The 16,524-nt window shown below is 43.1% G+C and overlaps 1 protein-coding gene across 3 annotated transcripts; it reads right to left on the reverse strand.

Annotated features, from left to right (window-relative positions):
- Positions 1-884: 884 nt before the first annotated feature.
- On the reverse strand, positions 885-16,037 carry LOC115159188 (disabled homolog 2). 3 transcript variants are annotated; one of them, XM_029708664.1, is made up of 15 exons: positions 15,805-16,037; positions 11,964-12,025; positions 8,538-8,801; positions 8,185-8,324; positions 7,930-8,028; positions 7,539-7,670; positions 7,376-7,456; positions 7,022-7,048; positions 6,883-6,933; positions 6,640-6,702; positions 5,172-5,795; positions 4,395-4,515; positions 3,491-4,153; positions 1,672-1,865; positions 885-1,582 (listed from the first exon to the last, which is right to left on the reverse strand). In XM_029708664.1, the coding sequence occupies exons 3-15, from the start codon at positions 8,671-8,673 to the stop codon at positions 1,511-1,513; spliced, it is 2,403 nt and encodes an 800-aa protein (XP_029564524.1). In that variant the 5' UTR covers positions 8,674-8,801; positions 11,964-12,025; positions 15,805-16,037; the 3' UTR covers positions 885-1,510. The 3 variants fall into 3 exon arrangements, with proteins under 3 accessions (XP_029564524.1, XP_029564525.1, XP_029564526.1); XM_029708665.1 differs by lacking the exon at positions 11,964-12,025; XM_029708666.1 differs by lacking the exon at positions 5,172-5,795 and having other exon boundaries at positions 15,805-16,035.
- Positions 16,038-16,524: the final 487 nt, after the last annotated feature.

Consider the following 16,524-nt stretch of genomic DNA (forward strand, 5'->3'; position numbering starts at 1 on the left):
TGCAAAATTTAAAGGGACAGGTACACAACATTATTTGAATACATACTAGCTAGCAGTACTTTATTTAAAACATGATTGTAAGGTAGGTATATCAAAAACATAAGTCATCACATCATAGGGCAGGAACCTTGAGTCAAATTCACCCCCTTTCATTTTTCTTAATCAGGGGCACTAAACTAAAACACAGAAAGTACAATGTGACTTAACACATGAATATGTATTATAAAGTAAAATAATTTCAATTTCATTGATTCTGGCAACAAACAAAAAAATACAAATGAGTCTCACAACCCATTGTAATAGGCTTCCCTGTGGCCCAGCATGGTGTGCGCAACGCCAGGGTTGTGGGTTCAATTCCCACGGGGGGGGGCAGTACAAAAAAAGAATTTTAAAAAAAAATGCACGAAATGAATGCATTCACTACTGTAAATCGCTCTGGATTAGAGCATCTGCTAAATGACTAAAATATATTGTATGAATAAAATACAATTAGCTTGGGTAATAGTAACCTAGGATTGTCTTACATTTAACCAGGTGCTTTACAGTCTACACTCATTGGGTGAATCGTTAAAGTATCTATAGGCTTATTTGGATAAGGCAAGTATGTATTAGCAACCAAAATTGCACATCAATGAATTTAACCTTTTCTCAGTTTTAGATTCTGAAGATCCAGGTCCACTTATACAACTCAGTAACTGTTATTTCATAAGTGGAATGAAACATTGCACCCCACACAAGTACATGTCTATGAAAACTTGAGTGGCCTATAAAACACACATGAATGTTACCCTGTTTTAGCATGCTAAGGTGGAGGCATACAGTAATAACCCCCGTAACAATATTTCCCTAAGAAGAATAATATCCAAGACACGACAGACAAAGTCCACAATGAAAGAAATTTGCGTTTAATAAACAGAGTATTTGCAGGGCCTTCCATCCATGTTCCTCCCTTACGAGAATAATTTCATTACAATACATTTCATTCAGTGGCATTGAAAAACTAAGTGATTTGGGAACAGAAACAAACTACTACTACTGATTGGGCAAGACATACATATTAAAGTCCTCCAGCTCATTCATCACCTGATTTACTTAAAGTCACAGACCAACTCCTTGAATTGGCCTACTCCAGGAAGTTTGCACTCATCTTAAAAAATATATATTTTTAAGTTATTTTTTTTTGGCTGAAAACCTTCCCCCCCCCCCCCCCCCCCCCCCCCCCCCCTTAAGTGTATACATTACTGTATTTATATGTGGGATATTGTTTTTCCATCAGGAAAAGTTACACATTTCTGGAGTGCATCTTTAAAGTGAAGGTGGTTTGGGTGAAGCTAAGTAACTGACATCAAAAAAATGCAGGTGAGGAGTTACTTTGTGTGCATCAGGGAAGGGGCTAAAAGACGCAATCATGTAGATTGTCTGGCGCTTGTTGTAGTAGCTGGTTCTGAAGATCTTATTTGGTCGTAGAGCTTTGCTGCTTATTATCTGGAACTGATGGGCAGGATGTCACTTAGGCAAAGGGGTTTCCAAAGGGGTCTCCGAAGGGATCCGAGCTGCCAGTGGTCTGGGCAACAGGAGTGTTCTGTCGTAAAAAGTGATACAAAGCAGTACGTTATCATCAATTGATTGGAGTTTGATAGGATTCATTGTGATACGAGTCCGTTTCCATACCATTGCTAGGAGTGGTGCTCCAAAGGCATTAGGACTTGCCGTGCCAAATGCATCATCAAATAGGCTCTGGTTGAGACCTGTTGCTGGAGCCAGGCCTGGGGATGGATTTGGGGCAAAGGCATCCAGGAGCCCTGGAACGGGGGCCGCTGCAGAAGACATGGGAGCAGCTTGCCGTGGGGCCGGTGTGGGTGAGTCTAAAGACAGGAAAAGAATCAGGTGGATTAAAAATAAATATATTTCTCAGATACAATACCAGTCAAAAGTTTAGACACAATTCAAGGGTTTCTATCTTTATAAATTGTAGAATAATAGTGAAGACATCAAAACTATGAAATAACACATTTGGAATCATGTAGTAAATAAAAGTTAGTGTTTTTTCAAAATATATTTTATATTTGAGATGCTTCAAAGTAGCCACCCTTTTCCTTGATGACAGCTTTGCACACTTGGCATTCTCTCAACCAGCTTCATGAGGTAGTCATCTGGAATGCATTTCAATTGCCAGGTGTGCCTTGTTAAGAGGTAATCTGTGGAATCTCTATCCTTCCTTCTTAACGCTTTTGAGCCAATCAATTGGTAGGGGTGGTAAACAGAAGATAGCCCTATTTGGTAAAAGACCAAGTCCATATCAAATAAGAAAAGAGAAACGACAGTCAATCATTACTTGAAGGTCAGTCAATCCAGAAAATGTCAAGAACTTTTAAAGTTTCTTCAAGTGCAGTTGCAAAAACCATCAAGTGCAGGAAAGAAAGACTGAGTCACCTCTGCTGCAGAGGATACGTTCATTATAGTTACCAGCCTCAGAAATTTCAGCCCAAATAATTGCTTCAGAGTTCAAGTAACAGCCACATTTCAATATCAACTGTTCAGAGGAGACTGCGTTATTCAGGCCTTCATGGTCAAATTGCTGCAAAGAAACTACTAAAGGACACCAATAAGAAGACTTGCTTGGGCCAAGCAACACAAGCAATGGACATTAGACGTGGAAATCTGTCCACGTCTAATGGATGATCTCCGCATGTGTGGTTCCCACCATGAAGCGTGATGGTGCTTTGCTGGTGATTTATTCATTCAGCAGCAATACGCCATCCCATCTGGTTTGCGCTTAGTGGGACTATCATTTGTTTTAAACAGGACAATGACCCAAAACACCTCCAGGCTGTGTAAGGGCTATTTGACTAAGAAGAGTGATGAGTGCTGCATCAGATGACCTAGCCTCCAAAATTGGGTTGAGGTTGGGTGATTGTGATGAGTTGAACCACAGGGTGAAGGAAAAGCAGCCAGCAAGTGCTCAGCATGTGGGAACTCCTTCAAGACTGTTGACCAGATTCACCTGGAATGCTTTTCCGAGAGAAAGCAAAACTGTCAAGGCAAAGGGTGGCTACTTTGAAGAATCTTAAATATATTTCTTTAATACTTTTTGCTTACTACATGATTCCATGTGTTGTTTCATAGTTTGTCTTCACTATTATTCTACAATGTAGAAAATAGTAAAAATAAAGAAAAACCCTTGAATGAGTAGGTGTCCAAACTTTTGACTGGTACTGTACATCAAAACATCCTGTAACCCAAGCCATAGACTTCACTGTGCTACCGTCCGGCAGTCGGTACCGGACCATTTAAAAAAAATGTAAAAACAAAATGCATCGTTGGAAATGGCTCCTAAGCAAGCATTACACACTAAGGTCTACACCCGTTGTATTCGGCGCATTTGACGAGTACATTTTCATTGAACTTAGACTTGATATTTGCTGGGGCTAGATGATATAAAATCTATAGATTTTTATATGATTTTGAAATTCCAAATAACCGCCATTACCATTGGCAACCGCTGAAATCTGGCTCTGAATTTCAAAGTCGTCGTGATCCGCAAACTCCTGGAGCATGCCCACTTTGCTGGAGAAGTACTGGGCAAATGCACCATCCCCATTAGTGCTGGGGGCGGATCCAGGAGCCTGCTCCCCCTTCCTGGCCGGGATGGCTGGAGGTTTAGCAATCTGGAAGTCCTTGAACATGTCCTTCCCAGTCTTCTTCTCCTTCTCCCCTCCCAGGGGGTCCAGAGCCGTGAAGGCACTGGGTTCTACCATAGCTGGGGCCTCCTTGACTGGGGGCCGGGGTGGGGGCCGGGGTGGACCTTGTGGCATACCCTGTGGAGGGCCTCCCATCATGGCATAAGGGCCGGGTTGGAAGGGGTTAGCCATGGGAGGCTGGCCCCAGCCAGGTGCAACCATGGGCCCTGCAGGAGCAGGCTGTCCCCAAGCCTGGGTGACCGGCTGGGCCCCATACGGGGATGGAGCCTGCTGGCCCCAGGGGGCCGGTGGTATGGGAAGGGCACCGAAGGCAGATGGCTGGGGGAAGGTGGTCTGGGGGTTGTGGAGTGTTACCCCTCCTGGCATGGTGAACATGGAAGGTGCTGGGACTCCCCACTGTGATGTGGCTGTCCCATGAATGGTGACTGAAGGGGGACCCAACTGCAATGCTCCTGGAGGACAGAGGAAGAACAGGCGAGAGAAGAGGGTGATGAGGTGACTTTCATTTAGGTTTGGGTACAGTAGGTAGACTGAACAGAACTTCAAACGCCATCTAGATTGCCTCAAAAGCAGCATAGCTAAAGCATAGCTAAAGCATGATTTGCGCCAATGCCGATTTAAACTAGCCAATTGTTTTGCTTTAACACAACATGGGTTCTCACGATTTGGAGCCAATGGCGCCACTAGTCTTACCCAGAGCTGCTATGGGAGAGGTGGTGGTCGGACTGTTGAAGAGGTCAGAGGCAGATGAGCAGTCAGGCTGACTGAGAGCAGCATATGGGTCGGTCCCAAACAGGTCATTGGCAGGAGGAGACTGGTGGTCAAACCGCAAATAAGGAAACCAAATTTACTACAGGGATATTGAACAATTGATTATGCATTGAGGGCCAGTTAACAAGGGAAAACTGTAGTGAGCACTGAATTAATGACAAGGTTTATATGGATGATAATGCATTTGAAAAACTATCATACTTCTACTGTACTCACATTATGATAATCTTTAAAAAACACATCTCTAATAATACTTAAGACAAACACCAACACTTACCTCCACACCTCACTGAAGCATGAATGTTAAGACAAGGAACATATAAATAGATAGCAACAGGAGATAAACATAGCGGTTACAGTCAAGCAGAGAGGTTGTTAATCTCCAGAGACAAGCAGGTTAGAGAAGCCATGTGAGCAACACCACATGCAGTTACGTTAGAAACCCATACCAGTTCCAGTTGTATCCCCAGAGACAAAAACACCAACCCTAATATCCTTGTACCAAAACCATGTTGGTAAAGACAAAACACAGTGCAATGCTACCCGTTGGCCAGTAGGAATAGAATATGCCAGCATGGTATCTCAGTGCTGTGAAAGGGGGTTGTTGTTAGAAGACCAATTTTGGTTTGGGGAGGTGGTGTGCAGACAGACTCATTCTCAGACATGCAGCAACATCATAGGACCTTTATGGAGCTTCACCTTGGCACTCCTCCGACCTCGTCCAGCCTTAGTGCTCTGTGGAGGGGGGCTTATCACAACCGAACCATCCTTGCTAGGACCCACAGGGGCAGGGGGTTGTGGATCAAACATCACGCCATTACAAAGGAGTGGGCTTTTCCCAGAAATGTCAAGAAAGGGGTTCTGTGGTGAGTGCACAGGTCCCAAACCATTCTGGACAGGAACAGGGACCCTGCTCTCTTCTGTCATCACTCCCCCTAGTGGCCACTGGCCATTATTGAGAGCCAGGATCATGTTCTTATTGGACAACCCGCTCAACTGCTGACCGAAGTTGTCAGAGTCTTCGTTAAGACCAACACCGTTCCTGATTGGCCTACCCAAGAAGTGAACAGAGCTCTCTTGGTTGTGATTGGTGGAGGGGGCTGAGATCAGAGAACGGGGGGGTGCTGATTGGGCAAGGGGGTCATTGCCGAAAGGGTCAGTGTCTGGGGTTGGAAAGAAGCCAAACGTGGATGAGAAGGGGTTCTCTGTCTGGGGGGTGCCCCAAGGGTTTGGTGTACAGGAAGTGAAGGGATTTCCTTTTATACAGTTCTGATTGCTGTCAACCTCAGCAGACAGATCCAGCAATAGGATATCATTAGTCTCCTGGTTATCAAGGGAGGGAACGAGAGGGAGAGAGAAAAAAAATAAAAATCTGTTGCGCTGAAAGAGAGAAGTAACTGTTAACACAGCTTAATGAATAACAAATGACATGAGAAGACGGTTTGATTGATAAAGCAACAGTGGTGACAGCTAAACAAACAATTAAACAGGATTCAGAAACTCAACTGTAGGAATGTGCTTTGTCAAGGCACCCGCCTTTGTGTCTAAGGGATTACAAGCATTATTTGGACTGCGTCGTCATTTACGATATAGCCAGGATTTGACCGTCGTAATCCATCAAAACTACCTCAAGTTAATAAACACACTTATTACAGACAGACCTTTACAGAGTTGAGTTGAGAGCCCTGTGCGACATGAGATGGTGTGATTGGTTTAAGGGGTGAAGTTACACAGTTAAGCTATGGTTTGGGGCAAAAGACTGGGATACATCCACAATGCAGAACAAAACATCTATGGCCAAGGGCAAGACTGAGCTAGCTAGCACCTGAGAGGAACTTTACCAGAACTTGAGTAGTCAAAGCCACCTGATTATACAATTGGGGGAAAAGATCCTTGTTAGGAATAAGAAAGGGTGCAAAACGCCGCCAATATTTAAAATACCAGCAAGGTCATTTGTTGTTGTCCGTTCTGTCCAAAAAGTTCACTTCGAAGATAAGCATGGCATATAACAATTGCCAACCATTGGCCCCATCCATGTGTGAAGTCTGTTATGAGCATTTCCCCCAGCTCTAACACTTAGGCCTTTCCACATTATGAGTATATTCCCAGAAATAAATATTCCCATAATGGGTGCACATCCAGTGAACCCAACAGCAGGCTGACTTACTGTAGGAGAATGGATGTCTGGAGGGGTGGACATGTCGCCAAACAAATCCAGCTGTTGCACCTCCTAAACAAAAACATATCAATTTTTAAGCATCTTAAAAAAAATATTATACTGGATGTATCATGAAGTGAGACTCAACACCACAGAACATCTACTAGTAGACACTTGTGCCTGGAGAATCCTCTTCTGCATCCACTTTGCACTCGATTACATGTACGATTCCAATGTCTTTAAAACACTTACTTTGGCAGTGCCAGCCTGGCCATCGATACTGAGCAAGGCATCGCCGCCATTCTGTAAATGAAAACACAGCAGTAGGAGGTCAAGTATGCAGTACGTTGCAGATGAAGCTTATAGTTTGCCTGTGTATGTTGGCTCTTACCTCAGCTACTGCATTATTACTCCCATCCTGAAAAGAGAGGAGAAACATGGTGAATATTCCCATTGGAGGAATGTAATATGTTCTCCATTCCATTTACTTATTGAATGCGATGAGTCATCTCATTGGTATTGCAATGAAAGCAGTGTTCTCTGTCCAGTCATCAGCAGCCCCCCCCCCCCCCCCCCCCCAATTTCTTTTTTTTATAAATACCTGGATCATGTTCAGTAGGGAGAAGAAAAAAATGGAAACAGGGCTGTACTACCAGTACATACAAAACAAATTTTACTTTTCTGTAGAAAATATGTTTTTCTATGGTATGCCCTACTGAACACAAACCCCACCCTAGTTATTTACCTTCTGTGAGGCCTCGGACTTCTTCTTCATGTTGAAGATGACCTGGAATAGATCCTTTAGGTCAATGACCAGGGGCTCTGCCTATATGGAGAGGAGATGAATGGAAAAACAGTCAGACAATCAACTACTTGCAACAATCTGCGCGTGTCCCCGTGCATCTTACCTGCTGGCCAGTCTTTATGGCGAAGAACTGGTGCTGTCCCTCGGCCCCACACACGTAGCCGAAGGCCCTGTTATCCGTTACGTCTCTGGCGATGAATGAGATCTTATTCACTATGTGCTCGTGTTCTATCACCTGAGAGGGAGAGGGGAGAAAACTGATTTTAAAAACAGTCTTCAATAACCTAATAATAAACACTTGCATTTAGGCCAACATGGAATCTACTCGACTGAGATCATGTTCTGTGTTTACCTTGTGAAAATGTCTCTATTATAGGAATTGTAGTTGTAAAGGTTGGTAGGAAAAGTTGATACTCCCCAGCCACTGAGACATGATTTAGAAAGAGGAACAGAGGGATGAACTGTGGATTAGAAAGTCAAACAGTTGTCCTCACCCCTGTTTTCTCATCAATGATCTTGATGCCCGACATGGATATGTTGACCCAGATCCTTTGCTTGTGTTTGCCCTGGGACCGAGAAGCTATTGCCATGCCCTGCAAAAACGACAACACAATGACATACTAACACACAGCCCACCACCATATGCACACCCAGAGAGAAATTACCATAGAAAACAGACTAACAAAATTCACATTCAGTTTGCTCTTTACTAACGTGTCCTGTAGCGTCTGCATCCTAATATCTGGTACCTTGAGTTTCATCATGGAGTCCTGGCTCATCTTGTCCCCTCGGGCCTCTGGGACATAGTCGATGCCGATCAGCTTGGCCTTGTACCGCACACCATCACCCTGGAACCTTGACAGCAGGTACTCATCAGTCTTCTCTGGAGCTGGGTGAAGGGAAGGAGAGAAAAGTGATTCATTGAATCAATTGTCACTTTGGTTGAGAATTCCATCTATAATTCATGACGTAGCCTCAACCATCACACCACAAGACGCATGGAAAGCAAGAGGTAAAACTAGACCAAAGGTCAAGTCTGATCCGTCCCATAAACACCAAATCCCATGTGGGGAAAGAAGGAGAGGCCCCTTGCATATAGTACCTTTCTTCTTCTCTTTCTTAAAGGGGGTCTTGGCTGGTGCTGTGGAGGGTGTGGTGGGAGGGCTGGTTGTGGAGGCGGGGGTGCTGGAGGGGGCAGCCGGGACCACGGGTGCAGCGCTCTCCCCTTCAGTAGACATGGTGGGGGATAGGGGCTAGCCTTACTGGAGTCAGGACAGGTAAACCAAATCAGACGGCAACTTCTTGTTCAGGCCAGGGGGTCAACTCAGCAAAGAGGCTCAGCACTAGCACATGCTCCGTTATGTGCCTGTAGGAGGGAGGGGGAGATGGAGTGAGAAATATAATGCAACTACACGCCGATGTTAAAGCAACTGTCCAGTGAAAGTCACTTTAAAAGTTAACAGAATATTAACTCGTACCCAAACAATGTTGTTGACTCATATGGGTCAAAGCATAAAATGACAAATGTAATATCAGCAGTTTAATCGCATTCATATTTTTAATGACCGGCATATGGCCACACCATTCTGACACAAAAACTGCTTTAACATATTAAAGCGGCAATATTCACATTGAAGTGTCAGATCTGCCACTCACTGAAAGTGTGTCTAAGAAGTGGTAGATCTGTTCCATGTGCGCCATTTCTATGCTTCCCGTTCTAAAGTTTAATTTTGGGGTCTTTTAAACCAGCTTTAAATACTACATTTTCAGTTATGGAAAATATTTCAGTGGTTTAGATGGTACAATGATCCTCTACACAATACTTGCTTGTTTTGTCCCAAACCTAAAAAAAGCAAACTAAAATTTAAACAACCGGGAAATGGCAGGGCGATTTCTGCATAGTACATCTTTAATTACAATTTTTTCAGAAAGAAAAGTATTTCACTCATTACTAATTATAGGTCATATTTCATAGAAATCAGGAAACACTGGACAATTACTTTAAGCTTTTGGAAAATTAAAGTATGAAATTAGATTTCACATCACAACATTAACTTGTTTACAAAAACATTGTGATAAAAGAATGATAACAGAACAAAGACATTACAGCTCCAAACATTTTAAAGATTAACAGCTTCTGCTACCTGAAATTGTCCCCTAAAAGGTTGTGTGAGCATCGTAAAAAGTAATATCCCTATAATGATCCACAATGAGGAGCCATGACCCAGTACCTCATTCTTACTAACCACACATCATTTTGACCCATATTGTAGCCTTGCTGTAACCCATTGATAGCCATGCATGTAGGGATGGTAGGTGATTAAACTCTGTGGGGTCTTTAATTAAGACAATATGTGCGAGAAAGGAACACCTGGAGAACATCAGAAACAGCTGCGCAACTAGTCAGACACACACACACACTTCCTCTTTTGAACAGTGCGTCCTGTCAGTCATGTGATTCACATAGGGCAGAGGCCCTGTCCAGTCCAACTCTAGGCTGTCATAAAGATCTTAGGGTGAGAGGCTGGGTGTTCAAATTAAAGCTGTTCCATGTAACCTACAATGGCTTGAGAAAGTATTCAACCACCTTGGCATTTTTCCTATTTTGTTGCCTTACAACGTGGAATTAAAACAGATATTTGGGGGGGGGTTTGTATCATTTGATTTACACAACATGCCTACCACTTTGAAGAAGCAAAATGTATTTTATAAAAAGACAATACAGAACTATTCACCCCCAAAATAAACACTTTGTAGTGCCACCTTTCTCAGCAATTACAGCTGCAAGTCTCTTGGGGTATGTCTATAAGCTTCGCACATCAAGCCACTGGGGTTTTTGCCCATTCTTCAAGGAATAACTGCTCCAGCTCCTTCAAGTTGGATGGGTTCCGCTGGTATACAGCTATCTTTAAGTCATACCAGATTCTCAATTGGATTGAGGTCTGGGATTTGACTAGGCCATTCCAAGACATTTAAACGTTTCCCCTTAAACCACTTGAGTGTTGCTTTAGCAGTATACTGAGAGTCTTTGTCCTGCTGGAAGGTGAACCTCCATCCCAGTCTCAAATCTCTGGAAGACTGAAACAGGCTTCCCTCAATAATTTCCCTGTATTAAGCGACATCCATCATTCCTTCAATTCTAACCAGTTTCCTAGTCCCTGCCGATGAAAAACATCCCTACAGCATGATGCTGCCACCACGCTTCACTGTGAGGATGGTATTCTCGGGGTGATGAGAGGTGTTGGGTTTGCACCAGACATAGCATTTTCCAAGATGGCCAAAGAGCTCAATTGTAGTCTCATCTGACCAGAGTACATTCTTCCATATGTTTGTGGAGTCTCCCACGTGCCTTTTGGCAAACACCAAACATGTTTGCTTATTTTTTTCTTTAAGCAAAGGCTTTTTTTCTGGCCTCTCTTCTGTAAAGCCCAGCTCTGTGGAGTGTACAGCTTAAAGTGGTCCTATGGACAGATACTCCAATCTCCACTGTGGAGCTTTGCAGCTCCTTCAGGGTTCTCATTGGCCTCTGCCTCTGACTAATACCCTCCTTTTCTGGTCCATGAGTTTTGGTGGGCGGCCCTGTCTTGGCAGGTTTGTTGTGGTGCCATATTTTTTTAATAGTGCTCCATGGGATGTTCAAAGTTTGATATTTTTTAATAACACAACCCTGCGCTGTACTTCACAACTTTGTCCCTGACCCGTTTGGAGAGCTCCTTGCTCTTCAAAGGGGGTGAATACATATGCACGCACCACTTTTTTTTTTTTTATATATATATATATATATATTTTTTTTTTTCTTCACTTCAAACAACTTGGACTATTTTGTGTATATCCATTACATACAATCCTAATAAAAATCAATTTAAATTACAGGTTGTAATGCAACAAATAGGAAAAACACCAAGGGGGATGAATACTTTTGCAATGCACTGTACTTCAGGAAAATATGCTTGAGTATAATCCATTGTGATTGACATTGCTCCTCTTTCAGTAAAGTGAAGACAGTAAGGGGCAGAGCGAGCCATGGAACATCAAGACATATTAAAGGAACACTCAGCCATTCTGGTTTTAGAGAACGTAGTGACAGCTTCTTAGAAAGTCACACTCAGCTTAGGGTCACCCTACCTGAGGCTAAAGGACAGCTGGGTACTACCACACTGTCCATCTGTGTGCAACTTGCTCCTCTGGTTATGGTAGGAGACATTTGCTATTAACAGCTATAGCTACAGTTCATTATGACTATCACAGCTGTAACTAGGCCCTTCATGACAAACAAAGACAGAAACCGAGCACAGACAGAGTAGCCTACAGTAAAATAGAAAGTCAGTGGCCGACCAGTAAACTGCAAGAGGAGACTTGACTGCCAACAGACAGAGCTCTGGAACCATCAACACTCAGCTGGATTAGGGAACAAAATGGCTTCTTTCTGAGAGAGAGCAAGAGAAACACTACAACAGCACATTAAACAACTACCACTGGTTGATTTCAGCAGCTAAACGCTAAGCATTTATTTTCATATGACACATACCTTCAGGGGCACTTGCAGATGCCGCGTAGATCACCTCGCTACTGGAAATTAGCCTTGACTGACTATGGCAGAGGAGAGCAAAGGTTGGGAGTGAACAAAGGTTGAGCTATTAAATTAAGTTAATCTTACGCTACCTGGTTGGTGTTTAAAACCAGGCCATACGCTCCAGTACTCTCATAACACACAGCTAAGGACAACATGACAGTAGAGCGTGCAACCCACCCTCAGCAACTGTAGTCTAAAACCGTAAAAAAGGTGAGAAACAGACTACAGTGCAAAGGATTGACAATGTATAGTAATGTCCAAGAATGTGACTGAGGCAGGATCGAAGACATAGGTCTGCTAAACTCCATTTCTGCAAAATAGAGTAACTCAGGAATAATGAGACATACAAGGTCAAGAACCAATGTTGCCTCCATTTTTCAGCACTGAGCAAATTTCAGGTCTGCTGAGGTAACTTCCAGATATAACTTTTGCCAATTAGGCTACTGTGGCCATTTCATCACAATGTAGGCCTACCAGAGTGGCCTACCGTCAAAACAATGGCGAAAATGCATCCCATAACATTTTAACATGGAAATAGCTGTTCTATCATTCAGCCTACAGTAGAAGCCAATGTGTGGTGTTCAAGCCCGTCTCAAAATACGAAATAAAAAAATAAAAGCCCTTGACCAGACTTGCTTTTCAAAGTTGTCAAGAAATGTACACGTTTTGTGCTCTTGTAGGAAGCAATCACTACCCTATTGCTGACTACAAATGATCTATAACTGGGCGAATAACTCACCAACTAACAAAGTATATGAACAAAATGAGCACACGTGGCTACATGCCAGTCTCGCTTGGATCTCAAAACAAGCATCATGGCAATGATCTATTTGCATTTAGGCTTTTTACAGCTCTTCTTGGTTGAGCAAGGCACTTAAACCTAATTGCTCCTGTAAGTCGCTCTGGATAAGAGCGTTTGCTAAATGACTAAAATGTAAATGTTATGCCGCACAGGTCTGTGTAGAGTACGGGCTGAGTTGTGCATGTCAGTGCAATAGTATCCTACGCCGATGTGTTCTGCCTACAACAAATTCTCTTGCATAGTTACATTGAAAGTGGCTGTTGATTTGATCACAATTGCCACAGTGAAGGGAAACGTTGATAGCGAAAACTCTAGAAAGTTAAGTGAAGTTCTGTCTTGTGCTTCTCTCCGTGGGCTGATGTTTCATCTGCGCGGCAGTCTCGGGCTACTGCTCGCCCGCTTACTCGCGGAGCGTCGAGAAAACATTTCCAAGAACCTCATGTATGACACAGCCCCAGTTAAATTCCCGCCACTCCACATAGAGGCCTCTTGTAGTCCTCTCTCAGGGTCAGGCTGGGGGGGGGGGTTACTCATAAAAACAAACAGTCCATTTCCTGAAAACAAGTACAAAGCTGACAGTCCACAAGCTCTTGTAAAATCAGTGCACAGAGTAGTTAACATTAACTTGACTCGTCTCGTCAGGTAGAGTCCAGCTCTGCCTAATTCCCCTGATGACTGGTAAACACGTCAACATTAAAACTACAGTGGGAGACTGGAAGCTGTTTAAACGATAGTCAAGGCAGCTCCTTTAGTACCCTTTTTCACACTACTGTGCCAACCTGAACCGCACTGGCTTGAATATTTATTGTCACATTGTCCTGTTCAGCACTGTTCCAGCCACTACAGGGGATGCATAACAAGCCCAGTCCACATTTCTTTGGCTCAACTCAGTAGGGTGAAAAGCCTTAGATGAAATTATTGTATAATGACTGTCCTCAGTCACAGTTGTCCTCAAGCGATTGGACGAGTCCATATTCTATTAAGATAGGAAATAAGGGGACATTTAGTGGACATTTAGTGCATTAGGCCTTGTGTCAATATCACCTTTAACCATCTAAATCAGTGATATAATAACACTTACAAACTTCCATTAGAGAAGTATGCAGCTCTTCTAAACCAAACTAATTTCAGCAGGTGAAAGTCAGATGACATGCTTTGCAGAGCTACGGTGGCAAATGTTGAAGCATCTAATATTACTTGAAACCACAGCCAAATCTCGCATTCAGCAATCATTTGTATTATATGGCTTGCATCACAAGAGCGACAGCAGTAAGACAATAAAAATTGTCATGTCTTCATTTCTGCTATGAGAGCAGATTTTTTTCCGTAGACCTTGAACACACCAAAGTGCATTCAAGGTCTACGAAAATTACCAGAATAGTTTTCCAGTCATCATATGATAGCTGGAGACAGGGTTTGATTACATCCCCCACTTTAAGACACACGTAACCTTTGGGCCTATCAGTCACCGAGTGTAAATCTTCTCACACTTTACATGCGTGTTTACCGGGCCGCTATCCCAGAGGAAACAATTATGTTCCTAATAGCCGATAAGTTATCAGATAACAAGCAGAAAGGGTTTCCTTTCCCAAACCAAATTACTGACTAGATAACCAATCAGATCCCAGATAGCACCACATGACTGATTGGGTCATCTGTGGATCACAACACAGTGTTTGTGTGTGTGTGTCAAGTCAAAAGGCCAAGTAAATGGGCAAGAAGAGGGTTATTGGGATACTGTCAGCCAGGGTTGAAAGGCTGAACTACCTTTTGGGTGGTGGTTACGTCAGGCACATGATGCTAGCTGTTCAGTAACTACCATGGACTGACAGCCCCAGTGACTTTGCCCTAATAAAAGAGGCTGTGTCAGCAACTTTAGAAAAAAAGCTAATTAAAACAACTTCTCAATGTCAGCATGACTAACTAACCTGACAGTAACTGCAGGAAGAGACTGCCCCCCCCCCCCCCATCTAAGAACAGACAAAAACCATTGGCACCTCCTGAGCAAATACTCAATGCCACAGCTTTAGAAAGGTGAGAGAAGGACTAGCCAGCAGCATGGTTATTTGTAATTAGGCATTTTAAACCTGCCAGGGGACCAACTTTCCAAACACTGGATGGTTAAGCTACGTCAAGAACATCTACCATCTTTTGCATTCTTCGGGCATCTTCAACTAGCTAGGCTGAAGCCATACACACAATTCTTTTTTTTTTAAGAAAAGATTTACACTAAGTCAACAGAATGGCTGCAAAAACGGAGAGTGATGTCCCAATCCTGGGCGTTGTGTTGCTTCTTTAGAAGGAAAAGTGAAGTTCTGTTCAGCACATCTGGAGGAGATCAGGGCATGAATCAGACACTCAATAGGATGGTGAAATACCACAACTGCAGCCTAGACCCACTGTGGATACAGACAGTGGCCAAGGCTACAAAGACTACATTCCGACATCGCCAGACAACTGTCTACTAGCGATACTAACAAATGCTGGAAGTATATGACTAATTATCTATGGCATTTCATATACACGCAAATATCCAGCTTTGAAAAGAAGTAGAAGGATAAATATGGTTGCGCAATGCAAAAGAGACTATGATAACCCGTTTTGGTAGGCCCATGAAGACGGCCTTGTTCAACAGATAAACATCTTAGGTCCCCCAAACATGATTTTAACGTAGTTTAAATATAATATTCAACAAGTAGTCCTGAAAAAAAAAGCGATCTGTTACTCAGGCGAAGTATATTTTCAGAAAGCTAAAATAGCGACCTCCCACAATTACCTAGCACTAAACCATTACCTTTGCGACGTGTGCATAGCGCGCACAGCTGGATCTAATGGAAAAATCATGGGGGCTCCTTGGATTTGTTTGATCCAGCATGTAAAATATAAATTCCAAATGTATGACTTTCTATTTTAAAGTGAAGCATTCCGTGACAGCGAAACACAAATAGCTTTCCCTGCCTGTGAATGATGCGAAAGAATGTGGATGTCACGTACCGTTAACAAGCGCGCCAGACAGAATTCTTCATATTCGAGGTTTGTCTTCCAGTGTTCTGAATGTTATTCGAACGCTATCGAAACCGGTCGACACGTCTCCTATCCGCTATGAAGGTTGAATCAAACACCGCTTTTTCAGAGACGTGTTGGAATCAGATGTTTTCCGCTAAGATGTGCCCCAGAACGCGCCGCTATGTGGTGAATTGGCGACTCCCCTACAGTGCACAGGGCTCCTTCTACCTCCCAATTTAACCCCTAGCACGCCAGAACGTCAGGAGGCACGTTGCGCCTGTATAGGCCGCACAACTACACCAATCAATGATGAGACCAATAGGACGGTTGACATGTAACCATTATTTCATCCATCATAACCTACAGTCCGACGGGTTTAGGGTCATGAAATATTGTGTGGATGAAGGGCAGTTGGGTGGCGGGCGGGTTGAATAAAGATAAAACAACACATTAGAAAACCATAAATGTATCATACATGTATCATTCTTGTGTAATTTATATTGATAGTCTAAAATAATGAAATAAAACTAAATGTAGCCTTTCTGGCATTAGTGCATAAGCCTAAACTTTAGGGCCTTACTGTATGCGCGCCAAATATGCCAATCACCAAATGCTTTTGGGAATGGGGAGAAAAAGTTAATGTTGGAAGCAATAACGACAATGTCGGAGTTTAATTCGATAAGAGAAAAGCTGCAAAATAGAGAGTTA

This window comes from Salmo trutta, chromosome 23, assembly GCF_901001165.1.
Source record: "Salmo trutta chromosome 23, fSalTru1.1, whole genome shotgun sequence".
Taxonomy (NCBI): domain Eukaryota; kingdom Metazoa; phylum Chordata; class Actinopteri; order Salmoniformes; family Salmonidae; genus Salmo; species Salmo trutta.

Bases quoted from the DNA above. Each gene is read 5' to 3' on its own strand.
- LOC115159188 (XM_029708665.1), bottom strand. From the start codon at position 8,673: ATGTCTACTGAAGGGGAGAGCGCTGCACCCGTGGTCCCGGCTGCCCCC. The intron at 7,049-7,375 runs GTAAATAACTAG...CTCTCTTTTCAG, and splicing joins AGTCCGAGGCCTCACAGAAG to GATGGGAGTAATAATGCAGT. The intron at 5,796-6,639 runs GTAAGTCAGCCT...CTTGATAACCAG, and splicing joins CAGACATCCATTCTCCTACA to GAGACTAATGATATCCTATT.